This window comes from Sus scrofa, chromosome 1 (genome assembly GCF_000003025.6).
Source record: "Sus scrofa isolate TJ Tabasco breed Duroc chromosome 1, Sscrofa11.1, whole genome shotgun sequence".
Lineage (NCBI taxonomy): Eukaryota > Metazoa > Chordata > Mammalia > Artiodactyla > Suidae > Sus > Sus scrofa.
In genome coordinates, this window is record NC_010443.5 from 30,304,731 (window position 1) to 30,325,050 (window position 20,320).

At 37.1% G+C, this 20,320-nt stretch overlaps 1 protein-coding gene across 23 annotated transcripts in view; it reads right to left on the minus strand.

The window, feature by feature from the left end:
• EYA4 (EYA transcriptional coactivator and phosphatase 4) overlaps positions 1–20,320 on the minus strand; it is a 314,810-nt gene that overhangs the window by 43,947 nt on the left and 250,543 nt on the right. For 12 of the 23 annotated variants that reach the window (XM_021087789.1, XM_021087721.1, XM_021087726.1 and 9 more), the window contains 6 exons: positions 19,948–20,090; positions 19,660–19,803; positions 17,442–17,521; positions 12,894–13,077; positions 3,308–3,444; positions 1,313–1,396 (listed from right to left, as the gene is read on the minus strand). In XM_021087789.1, the coding sequence (XP_020943448.1) occupies positions 1,313–1,396; positions 3,308–3,444; positions 12,894–13,077; positions 17,442–17,521; positions 19,660–19,803; positions 19,948–20,090 (772 nt within the window). The remainder of the gene's footprint in view (positions 1–1,312; positions 1,397–3,307; positions 3,445–12,893; positions 13,078–17,441; positions 17,522–19,659; positions 19,804–19,947; positions 20,091–20,320) is intronic. The other 11 variants (XM_013988217.2, XM_013988221.2, XM_013988212.2 and 8 more) reach the window with 1 other exon arrangement.

The window sequence follows — 20,320 nt, forward strand, 5'->3', positions numbered from 1 at the left end:
TGAGTGTGTTCTCCAAATTTATGTATAATTGATTTATTTGTAAATTATAAACATATTTTTTAAGTTTACATGTATTTACATTTAAGATACAATTCTACCACTTACATGTATTTATAAAGTATGTGCGTTATGGAACAGTAACAATAGAAATGCAAGGTGTAAGTGTGTGTTTGTCTCTCCTTATCTCAGTGAAGCACCTTGTGTACAACTGGTCCATATGCATATCTCCTGCTTTGGAGTCCACAGTTTTAGATGATGATGATGATTGTGATAAAGAGGCTAAGACTCCTTTTTCTAAATGGTCATTAAACAAAATTGATACCTTTCAAATCTGTTTAGCAACATTTATTACTTATACTAAAAATCAAATGCAATGCAGATTTACCAAGAGCGCAACTTAGGAGGAATCATTTGAGTGCAATTAGTTCATCACTACTAGTCTAGAAGAAAAGGCTTAACCAAGTTGTTTAAAACTGCATATTGAGCTGACACGAGACCCTAGGAGATAATGTGACACTCGAAAGACATAGGGAGACACTTCTGTAAATGCAATAGGAAAAGGAACCAAAGTTAGATACAACTTTGAATAGAGTCATTAAAGGGGTTAGACTGTGCATCTTACAGAATAAAGAACTCAAACAGTAATGGTGTACACTATTGCGTTTCCAGCTGAAAAGCCTGCTGCAGGTCCATCAATCTTTCAAACAGCCTCACACACATGTAAAACAACACTGTTACAAGAAGCAAGCTAACTATGAAAATAATGGTAAGAGATGAAGGAAATGAGATTATCTGTCTCTGAACTTGTGTGTGTGAGGGGGTGTTATCCACAGTCACTATAATACGCTTCCTCAAAGTTACCAAAAATACTTATATTCATTTAAACCCAAAGGGTCTGTCAGACAAAATATTCCTCCCTCTTTCAAACGCATTCTGCAGCAACATTTGGTGCAACAAATTAATTCAAATAATTTCTTAAAGTTCCCTTATTAGAAGATAATATATGTTTTATAACGTTTAAAGTCCATTTCAATTTACAAAAACATTTTCTAAAATAATTGTATCAGAGTAATACCTTGATTCTTCACGTAGAAAACTCAGTTATTACGAAGAAAGAAAAAACATACAATTCTAACTGAGTTTCCTAAAATTTGCCAGTTCACATTAAAGAACAACAGTCTACTGAAAAGAAACGAGAGTGGATTTAGCAGACGGTGATAAAAGCATTTAAATGTAGTTTTAAAAGGCTTTTGATTTTATTCAAAACAATATTCTAACAGGTATCTCAGGGTAAAATTTCTTGATTCCTTACCTTGCCATACTTCTGGGCATAAGATCCTGTGAGCAGTGAGTGGAAAACAATGATGGTTTCATCCAAGTCCCAGACAAACACACGCTGCAGAAAAAGATAAATATCAAAGAATTACCAAGGTGTAAGGAAAGAGAAATCTCTCCACAAGTAGAAAATACCTTGCTTTGTTGTTGGATATAATCCTGATACCATTATGTAGAAATTTATGCCACTTCATTAATTTTTTCCCGTATTTGCCAGACCTAACCCCTGTAAGACCTGAGGAGCAAGAGTGACACACAAAAATAATAAACTTAAAAATCAGATGTCCTAATTTGAATGAACTCACATGAATGTATACTTGCAGTTAATACTCAAAAAGACACATTTGGACTTTATGACAGAAGTGTGCTGTCATAAAATTTTATGTCTCATAGCATCATGAAGTTTTGCAATTCATGCAAAGAATTACATTTTTTACGAATATAAAAATGTCTTTTTTAGGACTGCACCTGCAGCATACGGAAGTTCCCAGGCAAGGGGTTGAATCGGAGCTGCAGCTGCTGGCCTACACCATAGCCACAGCAATGCCAGATCTGAGCCACGTCTCCAACCTACACCACAGCTCATGGCAACGTGGGATCCTTAACCCACTGAGTGAGGCCAGGGATTGAACCTGCATCCTCATGGATACTAGTCAGATTCGTTTCTGCTGATCCATGACAGGAATTCCCCAAAAATATTTGAAAGAATCAATAAACAATTCCTAAATAGAAACTGTAAAATGTGGACTCCTGAGTTAGATTAGGTCTTGAGATGGGCTGTTTGACCTACATGGTGCTTTGAAAGATTTCAAATTATTGATCACCATTTCAAGATTAGAAGATTTCACACAAAGTTCAAGGTTCTGACTGCATTAGACAGACTTGCAGTTTGTGACAGTGCTGGCTGACCTTCCATGTGGCAGGGATGAAGCGGCCCCATTAGACTGGCCAGTGCTCCCCAACACCTGCTGGGTTCTTGAAGGCATCTGAATCTGCTACTGTGGTTCACATAAAGGAAATGATCTCTTATGAAGAGGTACAATGACAAATACCTGACTTTACTGAATCTGGATATGTTTAACTTTTTTATAATTAAAATATGCATCTGTGTAAGATGTAACATACTATGGTGAAGAAGAGTATCTTCTGATGTTTCATTAACAAAAGTAAACCTGCTTAGTATGGATACATCACAAAAGATAGACCCCCCAACTGGAAAAATGACACACGAAGTTTTACAGGTATAAAAATTTTAACATGTGTATGTATCATGTGACTGTAATTCTTTTTTCTTCTCTATACAGCCATAGCCATGGCAGATGGAAGTTCCCAGGCTAGGGGATCCAATGGAGTTGCAGCTGAGGCCTGTGCCACAGCCACAGCCACAGTGGATCCGAGCGGCATCTGCAGCTTGCATCAACTGATTGAGGTGGGGATCGAACTCGCATCCTCGCGGACACCAGGTTGGGTTCTTAACCCGCTGAACCACAATGAGAACTCCAAATGACTAGAATTTTTCTTATTTTCTTATTTTCAGACAATTTTCCCTCTACATACAGATAATTTACTTTTTAAAATGTATTGATCTCCATACAAACATCGCTCGTTATTCTAGTAATCCCAAGGAGAGTGCTTCTCGGGTAATTATTCCACTAACAATGGCTTTATTTTTAAATTTTCTGTTTGTGCCTTCTGTTTGTGTCTTTTGGATCAAAACTGCAACTATTTCAGGTGTAGAATTTGTAGAGCATTATCTCGTTCCCAAGTTGTTACTGGTTTTATTTTGCCATTAATATGGACAAAATCTCAAATTTTAGAGCTGGGAAATGCCTGCTCCAAAGTAGTGCCGCTCATTTCATGGTATATCTTTTTCTTTTAAATCTGAAACTTTATGGAACTAAGAGGAATATATACTATATTTCTCAGTAAAATAAAACATCATATTACACCGTTTAAGGGTAAGTCAGCTTACCTCCAGGTCACTGTCGGGAGGTGGGGAAGGGTTATTTTTCCGGCCTCTCCCTCGGGACTTTGACCCCGAACTCCTGCACGTTCTCTCATCAAGATCTTTGATGGGTGTGGAGGGGCTTTGCACGGTGTCAAACTCTCCTGTAAAAAACAGAACTGTCAGGAACAGCATTTCATTTTTAGTTCAGATATGAGGCTTCCTCATTCATGATCTTGACAAATTCTTCTACAGCAGAAAGTGCCTTGTGACAAAAAAAAGATTTATAATTCCGAATACACAAAATCCTAATGCAGTCAAAGTTTTACAGATCACACAAATTTCTCCTAGTTTTGATCTATTAAACCTAAACACCTTTTGTACTCCAGATGCTCTCAACTTCCTGTCTCTATTCCTCACCTACATATTTATCTAAATTTAGATCTGTTCTCACCTCCTTATATCAGAGGACAAGAGCCCATCCTTCCACCTGCAGACATGACTTCCCTGCCTCATCTAGTAAGGATCATGTGCCATTAGTCAAACTCTTTGCTTCCCTTCAGCCTCTCCTTTTTCTGGGGGTTGGGGTGGGGCTGGGGAACAGATGGGTTAAAAAGTCCTTCCCTTTGACCCTGCCTTTTTATTTTAAAAGCTATCTGCTTGCTATCTTCTCTTTTTAAAGGACCCTTCTTAAAAGAATAGTGCATACCAGTCACATTATACCAACAGGAATACGTGAGCCACAAATGTAATGACAGGTATAAAGGGTTCTAGAAGCCACATTAAAAAGTGTAAAAAGAAACATGTAAAATTAATTTTATTCATATATGTTGACTGATCTAATGTATCCAAAACATGATCATTTCAGCATGTAATAAATATAAAACATTATGAGACATGTTTTATATAATCTCTTTTTCATGCTGAGTCTTCAAAATGCTGTGCCTATTACACTGACAGCTGACTTCAATCTGTACCAGCCACATTACACGTGCTCACTAGACCATGTGGCCAGAGGCTACAATAATGGACGGCGCATTTGTCTCCACTACCTGCCACCCGATTTGTCATCATCTGGCTTCAGTTTTGTGCATGTGATAAAACTACGCTGACACACAGTTCCTAGTAATTACTTAAATGACAAATGCAATGGACAGACTCAGTCCTTCCTGGATCTTTGTGCTGTGTAGGGCCCTCTTAAATAAACACCAGCTTTGCAAAACTGTTATTTAGCAGTTGATATCCTGCATGCTCTAGAACATTTCTCATGAGTCCTTCTCTGCTAGGAGACAGACTCCTTTGTCTGCTAGGAGACACAGACTCCTTTTCCTCTTCTCATTCCTTACATGCTGATCCAAGGATAGTTCCATCCTCGGATCGCTATCCTCACTCCACACCACACGGGCAATCTCACCTCTCAGAGGGTAGTCACTTTCAAGTCATATGTCATCCCAGGCTACATCCTAAATTTCAGACTTTGTATTTAGATGGGTTCTGCATGTTCCATAGGTACTTGAAAGTCTAACACATCTAAAGCTAATGGTGGAGCATCTTCTCGGGTACAGTAGGAGAATCTGTGGGACGGGATGTTAAACCAACAGCGGCAACAGTGAGGTGCAGTAAGACCTCACAAATGACAAGAGTCGGACCAACTGTATGGCTTCAAGTATGTTAATTTCTCTGAATCTCTTTCTTTGCATACAAAGGCATGGGTAACAGCAGCTACCTTTTTTAAATTACTGAGATAAATCTGATTTATACTTAATTTAAATAAGTTAAAATGTCTAGGATTGTCCAAAGGCAAACTATATTAAACTTAAGTTACACTATTTTTAAACATAAAGATGTTAAAACTATTGTGCTTTATCACAAAATAAGCATAAAATAATTATGAGGACATCCAAGCAATTATTAATCTAAATAAACAAATCTAAACAAACTAGATAATACTTAGGTCATCTTTTTTTCTGAGATGTTCTAAGTAAGTAGTAATTTTTGCATAGCTAACCTCTAATCATTTTTAAAGGTTAAATGTTTTCCGTGGGAAACACTGTGCATGTCTGGATAGCATAAAAAAAAAATATGTCTGTACTCCAAAAAATATTTGCTCTTAAAATACTGCTAGTTCATTGCATGGGTTTCTGCTATTGATTACTTGAGAGTAGAAAGTATAACAAAAGGTTCTTTCGCTATGAGGTTGAATATAACCCTATCTTACAGTAAATTATGTTTCAGCTTACTTGTATAAGCCTTAAATGAGGATTTGGGTGTTTAAACACACATCTACTTTTTAAAAAAATCACATAGACTTTTTTTCTATTTTCAGTTATTTTTGTAAAACAACGCAGCATGACAATGGGAGAAAAAATTATGTATATGTGTGTGTGTAACTGGGTCCCCATGATGTACAGTGGAAAAAAAAAAGTGTGTTGGGGGAAATAACAATAAAAAAAGAAATTAAAAATAAATAAATAAATACATAAAGACATAAAAAAGATTTTCCCAGGGTTACTATATCTTGCAAATCAAATGTTCTTTTTCAAATAAAATGCCGATTCAAATTAACCCATAACATTAAGCTTATAAAAATTTTTGGATGACACTCCATCAAACCTGTCTTTCTATCCATTACAGGTCAATTTTCAGGAGTTAACTCTCATCAGGCAGCTTTGTTTTTGCAACAGTGAAAGAGGAAAATGACAAAAGCTTGCAAAATCTCCAGGTTATTGTGATCCAGGGGGTTGGTTGCTGACGATCCATAAGAAAGAGTTTGGCAGGTACGACTCAGCTACTCAGATAATGGAAGCCAGCAGCTATCGCAGTGAGGGAACGAAAGAGTAGAAGGATGAAGGGAAAAGACTCATTATAGGAAGTATCTGAGTCTCGATAAAAGCAGGACTTGATACCACCGATTCTAAATTACTGAGAGATGTTATTTATTTATTTATTTTGCTATTTTTAGGGCTGCACCTGAAGCAAATAAATGTTCCCAGGCTAGGGGTTGAACTGGAGCTCTAGCTGCTGGCCTACATCACAGCCACAGCAATGCCAGCTCTAAGCCGCGTCTGTGACTTACACCACAGCTCACATCAATGCCAGATCCTTAACCCACTGAGCGAGGCCAGGGATTGAACTCGCTACCTCATGGTTCCTAGATGGATTCATTTCCGCAGCACCATGACAGGAACTCCTTTTTTAAAAAGTTTATAGGGATATGTATTTGACTAAAGTCACTGCTCATTATGTCTGTGAGATTCATCCCTATTGTAGCTTGGATCAGTTGTTTTTTTCTTAATGTGGTTGTAACTTTATGATATATGTATATATGTATACTCAGCTTTATGTATCTACTCTGTTGATGAACATTTGTGTTATTTGTAGTTTTAGGCAACTATGAATAAAGCTGCTGTAAACATTCTATGGACATAAGGTCCTGTTCCTAGTATATCCCTGTATATATATGTATTACCTGACAGTGAGAGTTCTGGGTCAGAAGGAAGGCATATGTTTACATTCAGTAGCCACTGAGCATCTTTTTCCAAAGTGGTCGTTTGAATTGACTCTCCTACTAGCAATGAGAATTCCAATTGCTCTACATCCTTGCAAATACTTGCTAGTCTTTTTTATATTAGCAATTGTGGAGGTACAGTGGTACCTCACTGTAGTTTTAATTAGCATTTTCTTAATAAGTAATGATGTAGAACACTATTTTGTTTGTTTCTTGCTCATTTGTTATTATCTCTCTATGAAGCAAATGTTTACATCTTTGGCTAATTAAAAACAGGATATTTTTTCTTATTGATTTGTCATAGCTCTTTATTGTGAAATATTCTTTACACACACAAACACAATGCATACATATATACACATGTAACTTAAACTTCACTTCGACCTAGTGAATTTGGTCCTTCATATCCTCTTTTAATAATGGGAAAACTGCAGATGTGTGGGACTTAATTAACTTACCAAGATGACATAGCTTGTATGTGAAATGCTGGTATGATTCCAGAACTCCTGCTTTAACACTTCCTCCCCCAAAATAGCAACAGATCATCCAGGTTACACATAGGTCAAACCTGTGTCTGTTTCTACTGATCAAAAGAGTTATATAGACTTTATACAATTTCTGTGAGAGTAAGGGCCAAGGAATTCATCGGAAGAACATCAAAGTCAAAGTGCAGGTCCTAAAGAGGACAGGGCTGTGTATTTGGGTTTCTACAGCAACCACCCAGATGGAACCGTACTGACCTCCACATCTTTTGCAGTTCTATCTTTTCTTCTGATAAGGGAAAACCAGGAACTTGAGCTCAACCAGTCATTAGATATCTGTTGACTTTTGTGTGTGTGTGTTTTTTTAAAGGAGAAACCTGTTAATTCCAGTACCTCTGTAAATTTCACTCAAGATTATTGCACTAGGACACATAAATACTGTAGGTAGAGAAAATGCAAATTGGCAGAGAAGTTAAATGTGGTCAATCCTTTCCATCTAAATCCTCTTGTTAACTTCCATGAAATGAACTAGCACTTGGCTCTCCTTCCTGACCTTATGTGAAATGCCATGAAGATACGGAAAATCTACTGAGTTCTGCCTAAGAAACTGGTTTCTTTTCAAAGAATGAAGTGATCTTACTAAATCCTTTACTTTTCTGAAGCACTTGTAAAGTTTAATTAGCTAATGTATTGTAATGTTTGCCAAGGTCTCAGAGTACAAAACAATATTATGACAAATTGCTGGTTATATTTAATTTCAAGAATGTTTAAAATTTTAAAAAGGAAGAGCTACGAAAATATCACTAAGCTTAATGTACTCATCAGTCACCAAACATTCTGAATGCAAATCAAAAATAAAATACACCTAGGATAATCTTTCTGTTAAAGGCAAGGAAAGATCATTTTAAAGATAAAGAACTAAAAGTATCTGTTCTTAATCAGCATGGTAATATTTCCTTAAATACACTGTCAAATTACCTAATAAGGTAAACTAAATAACTGAATGCTATTTGCAATTTCCAAATAACATCAGTCATTATCCATTGCCTTAGGCTTTTTCCTGGGCCAACACTATACATGATTGAATAATTATCTTTTAATCAGTACTTTAATGAGAAACTGCACCTTCCAAGTTTGGATATTTAGATCCAACTTTATTTCATTAGGTTTATCACTAAATCAGAACAACCAGCTGTCTCTTATAGAACATAAAGTATGTTTCCATTTTAAACATGGGAGAAGTCAACAGTGAGTGATTTATGAAAAACTATGGATTTACTTGCTAGGTCTCCGCTGTAAGTCGAAAATGCAGAGCCAGTCAATGGAAAATACTTTTCATACCCTTAAACAAAATATCTCAGATTTCAACAATAATAAAGAAAAATCCCATAGTTTTGAATTTGTTTACTTTTTGGATTCATGTCAGATCTGCAAAGGCAAAATCAAACTTAAAACTACCTTGACTGAAAGTCTGAAAGTCAGAGAATTCCTTAAAGATCTAGACATGTGTATTGTTCTGATTTTGGCTGAGAGAAAAATATAGTTACGAGTCTAAATAATTTCTTTAAATTCAACAGAAAGTCTCAGAAGATCTAAAAATTATGTCAAACCATATTCGTTGGCATTAGCCACCAATGGAAGGCTGAAGAAATTATAGTATTCTGATAGTGACTGTGAGAATGTCACACATGAATGTGTCATATTCAAAGTCACACACTCAGAATATCTACATACCTTCTGCACTTAGTATTTTTAATATAAATAAAATAGTTACCTAGTTCTTTAGCTAACAGAAAGTATCCACCTGTGTCTTTCCTGCATAGAAACTCTAGCGGTCATATTGAAATTAGAACAAAATCAATCTTTTACTTCAAGTTCTACCCAGCATAAACCATTTTTGAGTACATAAATGGTTTTCCTTCATGGTAGCTCAATTCTTGTAAATTCAAAAACACTCTGCTTGTCCATCACTCAGTCTCTAATATCTTGGTGATCAAATACTTCTGTGGTTTTGCTTCTGAATAGTTACCCTACCCTGTCTTCCTCATGCACTCACCGGTGAGAAAAATCTTTCACGGTGTGATGAGAATGTCGAAAACTCCTTACCTAAACTGTTTTCACTATTTGGTAAGCAGGGATTCTGAAAAATCTTTTTCTTTTAACTAAGATAAGATTCAGAGTTCTCGTGTGGCGCAGCGGAAACGAATCCCTCAAGGAACCAGGAGGTTGCGGGTTCAATCCCTGGCCTTGCTCAGTGGGTTAAGGATCCGGTGTTGCTGTGAGCTGTGGTGTAGGTCGCAGACGTGGCTCCGATCTGGCGTTGCTGTGGCTGTGGTGTAGGCCGGCAGCTGTAGCTCCAATTAGAACCTCCATATGCCGAGGGTGCAGCCCTTAAAAAAAAAAAGAGATAAGATTCTTAATGAAATGTAAGCATATACTCAAAAAGGATAAGGACAGATTGGAACATGGGATTTGGGCTGGGAGGAGGATAAGGCACATGAAGTGCCAGGGATGCAACATTTAAGGACCCTGAAACTGAACGTTTCAGTAAATTCTGCACCCCAGGCAACACTTGCCTTCCTTTTTGCCCTGGCCCTACATAGGATACTGTTGCTAAGGGACATGGAGGCTAGATGGAAAGCCTATAAGGAGGGAATGAGGACCAGAGATTCCAAGGCACTGTATGCTCATAGGAGCGAGTGTCTAGAAGGAAGATAAGGGAAAGAAACTGATAGAAGAGACATCAAAGGCTAAGTCTAGTATACCTACTAACTATTTTCCTTTGGGTCTGCAATTATATTAGAGGATATTCTGAAGAGGGAACCAAAAAGAAAGACTGTTACCATCTCATGAATATGAAGCACATTGTAGCTGTTGCTTAAAGTATCGGTTTCATTGTCACTTCATGTTCAAATCAGTTTTCTTGTTAATATTCCCCATATTATCTAGCATTTTCCCTTTCTTGACATCCATACTATTGTAATTATTTGCTTGATCTTTATCTTGCTTGCTAAATGGAAGCTAAATGTATGCAAAGAACTTACTCACTACTGAAACATCAGCAGTGCCTAATACCTCGTAGGCACTCAATACATAACTGTTTAGTGGCCTTTTTATCTTCTTGGAACCATTGGTCCAGTAAGAAGGAATTTACAGTGGCCATATGACCAGGTGTCCCTATTTTCTTTCCCTTCCAAAGCAGGACAAAAAAGAAGCAGAGATGAGTCTGGATCTTCTGAAGTCAGAAAAAAAATATTATTGGACATATTAGCGGTATTTAAAAAAAAAAGAAAGAACAGATGAGTAATGTAAGCAGAGAGGTGGAAATTCTAAGAATGAGAAATAAACGCTAGAAATCAAGAATACTGTAACGGAAAAGAAGAATGTCTTTGATAGTCTCATCAGTAGACTGGACACAGTCAAGGAAAGAATCAGTGGGCTTGAAGGTATGTCAATGCAAATGACCCAAACTGAAATGTTGAAAGAAAAAAGAATTATAAAAAATAAAATAAAATAAAAGAGTTCCCTGGTGGCTCAGCCAGGTTAAGGATCCAGCATTGCCACTGCTGTGGCTCAAGTCACTGCTGTGGCAGAGGTCTGGTCTTTTAAAGGCAAGTTCTTTAGAGGGAAGGAAAATCATATAGGTCAAAAACTCAGATCTAGAAATTCCCTGGTGGTCCTAGTGGGTTAAGGATCTGGAATTGTCATTGCGGTGGCTTGGGTCACTGCTGTGGTGCAGGTTCAATCTCTGGCCCAGGAACTTCCACATGCCTCAGGTGTAGCAAAAACAAAAACAAAACCAAAAACCTCAGATCTACATAACAAAAGGAAAAGTATCAGAGAAGGAAAAAATATAGATTAAAAAGTCTTTTATTTTTCTTATTCTTAATGAATTTAATAGATAACTGCAAAATAATAGTAGCAACAATGTATTGGGTGATTATAGCATAGGATAAAGGAAATGAATGACAGCAAGGATATGAGACATGAGGGAGGAACTGGGAATACTCTGTTATAAGGCACCTGTACTACTCATGAAATGGTATAATGTTATTTGAATCTGGACTAATGTCAGCTGCAAATGTATATTGCAAACTCTAGGACACCAACAAAAAGTATTTCAAAAGAAGTACAATGAATATAATAAAAGAAAAGACAATGCAAAAAAATTTTTTTTTAATTATTAACTTCAATTTTCTTATTGAGTGTTGACAGTTCTATATATTCTGGATAAAGACCTTTATCACATATGTGTTTTGCAAGCATTTTCTCCCAATCTGTGGCTTATCTTTTTATTTTTGTAATGGTGTCTTTTGAAGAGCAGAAGTTCTTTGTTTTATGAAGTCTAATTTATCTTTTATGGATTGTGTTTTTAGTGTGATATATATTAAATCCTTACATAACCCAAGGCTACAAAGATTATCTACATGTTTTCTTCTAGAAGTTTCAGTTTTTACGTGTATTGTATATGGTATGAATTACAAGTCAAGTACCATTTTTTGAACACTATTCGTTTTCTAATTGCCTTTGCACCTTTGTCAAAATTCCAACTTTTAGTGTATGTTATATGCATATATAAAAATACATACATACATAATTCTGAATTCTCCATTCTACTACTATATGTATCCAACCCTTTTGCCAATACTAAAATTCTTGATTACTATATTTTATAAGTTTTGAAATCTGGCAACGTGAGCCCTCAAACTTTGTTCTTACTTTTCAAAATTATTTGGCTATTCTAGTAGTTTTTTTTGCCTTTCCTTATAATTTTAGAACCATCTTGATAATTTCCCCAAAAGGTCCTGTTGGAATTTTGAAGGATTAAAATGAGTCTCTATTAAACTTGACTTTAAATGCTTCAGCTGTGTTAAATGTGTGTCAGCAAATATGATTCTAACAAGAATGCATATAAGTTTTTTGGAATGAAGAAAATAGTGAATTTTCTTTTTTTTTTTTTAATAGATTTTTTTTTTTTTTTTTTTTTTGTCTTTTTCTAGAGCCGCTCCTGCGCATATGGAGGTTCCCAGGCTAGGGGTCGAATTGCAGCTGTAGCCGCAGGCCTACACCACAGCCACAGCAACGCCAGGTACTTAACCCACTGAGCAAGGCCAGCGATCGAACCCACAACATCATGGTTCCTAGTCGGATTCGTTGACCACTGAGCCACGACAGGAACTCCATAGTGAATTTTCAATATGTGCTAATCGGACAAAGACACTAAACTACCTACCAATGATCCTATAAATCCTAGAAATGTAGGAAATGTTCACTGGCTGGAGCTCCTGAGACTCTCAAGCACAGAGGAAATATCAGTTATACCAAAGAAGATAATATCACATCTTTTCTATATTGTCAAGATATTCACAAAATAATTAGTTTTGTCCAAAGATCTACTTATCTTGCAATCTCCATATTCATTTGTCATTTGAGATGAAAATCTCCTAACTATTCCACATCTAAAAGAAAGGTTTTCTGAAATACCCGAAGAGCCTCATCTCATACAGTGATACCAGCACAGAGGAAACATCAGCATAATTATCTGGGAGTTTTCAGCCTTGGTTTAAAAGTTTCCATTTTCTCTAGATTATCAGACATATCAAAACATATAAAAATATTTCACCTGGATGAAGATCTGTACCTGGTTGGCTAGTCAGTCCTGGGAGAGATTCCTGCAACTGATAGGTTGAGGTGGAGGATGACGTGCCATCCGCTGTGTTATTCGATGTCATATATGCGCCATACGTTGATGCGGAGTAATACTGTGCATACTGGTTTTGGCCAAAGGCTGTGTAGGATGGATAATCCTGAAACAATAATTGAGATGTGTGTGTGTGTGCTCGAAAGAGAGATTACCCTCTATTTTCTTTAGAGTATGCTCTAAAGAAAAGTTCCCTTGTGGCACAGCAGCTTCAGGATCTGGCATTGTCACTGCAGCGATTCGGGTCACTACTGTGGTGCAGGTTTGATTCTTGGCTGGGGAACCTCCATATGCTGCAGGAGAAGCCAAAGGGGGGGGGAAGAAAGAATAAAAAAAAACGAAAAAAGAAAAGAAAAAAAATTTAAAAAAGAAAAGCAATCACAACAGTAATTGCAAGATTAGTGTTTGGCTTCATTGTTTTGGAGCCCACAGCTTTGAGGGGAACTAATGAGAAGAGGCCATTCTGTGGGCATATTCTATATGAATTAGTAATGAACTGTCCTGTTGTGCTTGCAAACCAGGTCCAGTATACAAATTTTAAGCTATTTAGAAGTCCTATATGCTTCACTTTTCTGCCAGAATTACACATCCAAGGATTTACATCCTTAGGTCTTATGAACATGAAGAGGAGAGAAGCTGTTTATATTCACACGTTTATTCTCATACATCTCCTACCACCACCAGCCGGGAGGAGGTGTGCCCCTCCCCCATGCTCCCATACAGACCTTGGGCTACATTATTGTGATTTTTGTTCCCTTTCTAGGCTACTCTTGATAATTCTGTTTTCCTGCACCAGGTAAAGAGTAGATAAAAGAAGATAAATAAAAGATTTTCTTATTCAGTTTCTCACGGGCTACATGCCACCTGAGGACTTGAAATCTTTAATGAGATTTTCAAATGTTTAATTTGCCTCATTTGTTACAGAGAAAAAAGAAAGCCATTCGATCAATTCCTGTCGCCTGTTTTTCATTAAATTTTTCAATAATCTTAAAATGATCTAAATAATCCCTCAAAATTGTTTTACAAAATAGCTAATGAAGAAGTATTTGTTGCAATAATTGGTGTTTAATATATCTGGCATATTTTAGCCCAAATTATTATCAATGACGACAAGTTCTCTTTTTTTTTTTTCTTGCTTTTTGGGGCTGCACTTGCGGCACATGGAGGTTCCCAGGCTAGGGGTCCAATCAGAGCTATAGCCGCCGGCCTACGCCACAGCCACAGCAACATCAGATCTGAGCCGCGTCTGTGACCTACACCACAGCTCAGGGTGTTGCCAGATCCTTAACCCACTGATCGAGGCCAGGGATCAAACCCGTAACCCTCATGGTTCCTAGTCGGATTGGTTTCCACTGAGCCACGACGGGCACTCCGAGTGATGACAAATTCTTGGCTAGGATTAAGATTCCTAATACATGCTTCTAAGGGGGAAAAGATCCATATTCGATGTGGTTTCCAAAGGAGAAAATTCTCTATATAAATATGTGTAAAAGCAAATGTGTGCCTTATCAGAAAAGATTAAGCTGTATAGCTGAAAACTAAAATTCTATTTGTTGGTTAACTTCAGGATCTATTACCTGTGAGTTAAGGAAAAACAACTCTTAGCAATATATGGACAAAGTGCCTAGTAACACATTTTTCTCAGAGTAAAACAGCAATAACGAATATTAACATAGTGCGGATGTCGTGTCAGGCACTGTTCTAAGGCCTTAAGTAGATTTACTCATTGAATCCTTACAACCTTCTATGCAGTATTGTTATTATCTCCATTTTACACGGAAGGAGAGACAAAGGCATAGAAGAGGTAAGTGATCTGCCTAGAGTCAGACAGCTAGTTTCAGACTAGAACTGGAAGCCAGAGAGCCTGACTCTGGCCTCTATCTGTGTGTGGAAGCTCCCACTGGGCTGCCAGTGCCCTTAGAGGAGGATGAAGTTACTTATGGAAAGGCCCAGACAACTAGCTTCCAGGGATGATAGCGTCTTTGGGCGTTCAAAGAGATCTCAAGGATCCCCCCTTTTCGTTACTTCCACTCTTGCCAAGCTACCTTCACTTCCTGCTGGAGTCAATGTACCGGTTTTCTTTTCTTTAATTTTTTTCTTTTTTTCTTTTTTTAATGTACCAGTTTTCTAATTGGTCTCCTTGTTTTCATTTTTTGGCTTTTTCAAAGTCTCTGAAGCCAGAGTAATCATTTTCAAATGTAAATTATGTGATCTCTGCTCTTGTCCAAACTTCGTTCATAGTTTCTCTTCGGGCTTGGAACAGAATTGAAGCTGCATGCTCTAAGGCCCATGCTCACAGGGCCGCTGCCTGTCTCCACAAATGGATGCTCCCCATCTGCCCCTCATGTACAAGCTGCCCTCTGACTTCATGAGTTCACCGACACACCAAGATTGCACCCCTTGGGGGTGTCATACATGCTGCTTTTTATGCCTGTACACCTTTGCCCTCATTCTTCATCTATCTTTGGGAAGACTTGGCCTAAATGTCATTTCCATTTGTCCTTCTACAAAACCTTCCTTGCTCAAAATGAGTTTCTATTAACACTGTTAATAGCACCCTGTTCTCTCCCTTCATGCTTTCTAATTCTCTATTTACTCATGTGTTTACTGGTTTATTGTCTGCATCTCTCTTCAGGCTGAAAGCTCCATGAAGCAGAAATCAGGACCCATTCACCTTGCCCCCACCTTCAGATTCCCAGCATAGAGACCAGGTCCTAACACCTAAGAGGCATTCAATAAGTATTTGTTAAAATAATAAACTAGTTTTCAGATATGGTTCAAAGCACAGATTACATTTTATACTGGAGCCACTGAATTAAATATTCAGGTAATATTCAGGATCTATTTTATGATATAAAAACTTTGTCAACATATTTTCTTCTCATTTATTAATTTTTTTAATTCTTCCCCTTGTAGAATAAAGCAGTCTTTCCTTTATGCTACCACTCAGGCTAGTGTACATTTCTATTACGAAATTCAAAATACCCCACCCTCTGTCCATGTTATTTTCATGTCTGTGTCTTCAGAGATGACTACATCAATCCAGAGAGCAGGGAACACTATTTTTGAATTTTCAATGCATAGTCCTAAAAATCTAATGGTTAGCAGATGCTCAATAAATGTTTGCTGAATCAACGAATGAGAGTGTGAAATTAAGCTACTTGGATCATCAAACATTCTCAATTTTTTAAATAATACGATATTCATATTGGCTTTGATGTTTAGTGTTTTAAGAAACCAATTTTGAAACTAATGCCAAATTATGTAGTTTAATCCTGTCAAAACATGATTCCATAGTTTAACAATCAAATTTTCCCTTTTGCCTTTTGTTATCTTAATACAAATTGAAAAGAGAAACAACATAAATCCTTCAGTAAATTCAAGAGCAAACATTTGTGCAGTAACTTATATTTAGAATGTATGCAGGTCCAGTGATTATGTTAGGGTGAAATAGTGCATTGCCATTCCATGAAATCAGTTACCTTCCATCTCAGCTACTCTGAACATGACCGAGATGTAAGAAATAAGGACAAAAGTTTCTGTATATATCACAAATTCGTTTCAGACCATGCTGGCTCTCCCATTCAGGGACATTCACTCTTGCTCCATGTGTAATTCCAATATGAAATTGTTTACAAACAATCGTAGGTTTCAAAACTAACAAAAATATTAAGCAAACATAACTAGGAGGATTAAACCCTTTTAGGAGCAGACACAGTGACAAAAAATTACACTGTCAGGAGAGTAAGAGTTTAGACAGTTATCAAAAAAAAGTTATAGAAGTAAAAAAGAATAAGAGCCAATAGTATTTTGAGAGGTATTTTGTTTAGTAACAAATTATTTATTTTGGAACCAAGAATGTCCTATAGTTTATATCATTATCTGATTATTGATTGTAGTTCATCCTATCAATGTTCATAATAACTTTTATCAAGAAAAAATAAACATGTTTAGTACAGCTTAAGATAGTTGGAAAATATGCAATGGATTCTGTAATTTCATGCCAAATGATTAAAATAGTCATGGCTTAGGGAGTTCTCTGATGGCCTAGAGGTTGAAGCTCCTGCATTCTCACCACTGTGGCTCTGGTTGCCGCCGTGCAGCACAGGTTCAATCCCTGGCCCAGGAATTCCCACATACTGCCTGTGTGGCAAAAAAGGAAAAAAAACAAAAAAAAAAAAAAAAAAAAAAAAAAAAAAAAAAAACAAACAAACAAAAAAAAAAAAAAAAAAAAAAACAAACAAAAAAAAAAAAAAAAAATAATCATGGCTTAAATGTTAAGAGGGCAAAGCTTTAGCAATCAGGAAAACTAAAGCAGAATTATATATGTCCCAAGAATTCCATATAGCTAATTTTCACCACCTTGAAATCCCATCTTAATTTTAAATCAATAAAGCTTTTTAACCTAACACTATTTTTTCAAAAATCTGAAATAGATATAAAAAGCATAAATACAAAAGGCTACCATACCTGTTGTGAACCACTGAAATTCGTTGAATTGGAAACTGAATTATTTGCGTAAATAGTAGATGATGGTGCAAAACTAGAACCTAGACGTAAAGAACAAATTGCATTTAAAAAGTATTCCTTGAAAAATATCAGAAATACTTCACTTTATAGGATTCAATCAGAGAAATATATTTTTAATTTTGTTGCGGAAGCAATAAAATTTGAAATGGAGAGATTTATAAGAAAATGTGCTTTGCTCTGCCTTGTGACAACACATATCAAATTTCTTTGAGAAATCTGTAGAAGTAAACAGGAGCTTGTGGGAACAGTCTTACCAAGGACTGCAACTAACCTGGAAGGGTCAGTGTCTAGAAATAAAGAAGTATTTAAAGAATAAAATATTATCCATACTGAGACTACTTCCAGGAAACTACGGAAACTCTCCAATATCAGCTGCATACGTGCACAAAAACTACCTGAGTTCAACATTTGGCTGAGGCTAGCTTAGGAAACAAGCACACAGGATTGGTTTAGACTTGATGCTTTCAACTCCTTATCTTTTTGTTCCTCTATGTCCTCTCCTTAGCACAAAAAAAGCTGTGAGCTAGCACTCAGACCCAAGGGAGAACTGTTCATACGGCAATCATCTAAGGTTTCACAGCCTTCTAAAATTTAACTACAAGGTCAAAAATTTATTTATTTCTAAAATGAGGGAAAAAAAGAATGATCAATTTATAGATTAAAAAATACATTTTCATGGAATGTACTTGTTAAGGACTAAAATAAAAGGCTATCGAGGCACCTTATTTTTTTTTTTTTTTTTTTTTTTTTGGTCTTTTTAGGGCCGCACCTGAGGCATATGGAGGTTTCCAGGCTAGGGGTCTGTTCGGGGCTGTAGCTGCTGGCCTATGCCACAGCCACAGCAATGCCAGATCTGAGCCATATCTGTGACCTACACCACAGATCACGGCAACACTGGATTCTTAACCCACTGAGCAAGGCCAGGGATCGGACCCACAACCTCATGGATACTAGTCAGATTTGCCTCCGCTGAGCCATGATGGGAACTCCTGATAACTTGTTTTAATCAATGTTTTTGAATGGCAATAGTGTTATGTAATCAATGCAAACTGACATGGCCTGGGATATCCAAAATGAAAGTATTTTGGGGAATAAATGGAAATGCCTCTGTGGCCTCTTGCACAACGCCAACTGAAGATGAGTAGCTCATTGGAGTTGAGGCATGTGTGCAAGTATGTATCTACTGACTTTCTAAGGAAAGAGGAGAACCATCATTTTAGCCAAAAAGGTCTGAGTATTTACTGTGTTTTGGCCAATCAACTAAAATGTCAGTATCAGTATATTTGAAAAATGTTAATAGGAGTTTCCGCTGTGGCTCAGTGGTTAATGAACCCGACTAGTATCCATGAGGATGAGGGTTCAGTCCCTGGTCTTGCTCAGTGGGTTAAGGATCTGGTGTTGCTGTGAGTGTGGCAGTAGGTCGCAGACATGGCTCGGATCCCGCGTTGCTGTGGCTGTGGCAAAGGCTGGCAACCACAGCTCTGATTCAACCCCTAGGAACTTCCATATGCCCAGAGTGTGGCCCTAAAAAGACAAAAAAAAAAAAAAAGAAAAAGAAAGAAAAATGTTTATGTATCCCTGAAGTTATGACAAACCACATAGACAAAATGACAGGTATAAGCTTTTAATTATTTTAATATGTCACTAAAATATTTTCTGCAACTACTACTCAATGTTCAAAAATAATTTTTAATCTGATATAAAAACAAAAAATTAAATAATGATCATCTATGGAAAAATTTTTCAAGGGGGAGGTACAAATTACCTAAATATTCCTATTTAAAAATACAGTATTAGTAGGAGAGAGGCATTTTAGAAATGAACCAAAAAGGACTGTCATGAATCTTTGAAATCACTTAGGCAGATGCCAAACACATGACTGACACAGTGACTGGCTTGGAGATTGCTTGCCTTGGAGTTAGTTTCCTAGCAGTTTTAACCTTAAGAGTTTAAATTTGATATTGGTCATGTTTCTTGATGTGCACTGACCTCTTTTCCTCATGTTTCTTCCAAGTTATTTGTCTTTTCTGATGAAATCATGTGAGCAGCCGTAACATTTAAAAATTTCTTCATGACTATATATTCCTAGTCTGAAGCCAAGAAGTCTCATTCAAAGAATTCTTTTCTCACGTAACATATTTCTTGTGTGGCTACTTACCTGGCATCTGGTAAGAATAAGGTGTCTGCCCTGGTTGTGGGGTAGAAAACCCTGGGCTGTAACTGAGGCACCCGCTCTGTAACGGGGACTGAGTCTGTGAAAGTCCGCTCTCTGTCTTGATGCCTGGTAACATCACGCCCAGATCTGTTTGGAAAATGCATGAGCAACCATTTAATCGGTGAAAGTATCTTACTTCTGAGTTGTAACTTATATTAGAACACACAGTTACTTGCCAGCAGGACTACCTGCTTATAACCAAAGTGGGAGAAGAGAGAAGACGTGAAATACCGTAAGTGGGCAGGCTGTAGGGTTGTCCTGTCTGTGAGTAGGCTGTGTAGACGGCTGGCTGCTGCATCCCCGAATACTGAGTCTGGCCTGCATAGGCAGACATTGTTTGAGCTGCTGGTGTAGAAAGAATGTGTGGATAGGGCCTAAATATCAGAAAAATAGCATTACTGTGGCAAAAAAGACTGCATATTAGTTCAGACAGCTTAGATTCAGTGAAATCTGATAATAGCCAGGAAGTTATCCTCTTCTTTATCCACAATACCATTTTAACAATAAATAGAAAAGGACAAAAATCTAAATGTCAGGAGTTGAGGCTTTGCTACAGACCAGTCTAGTGACCTGGGGTAAGTAATTTAAACTCCCTAAGCCTACA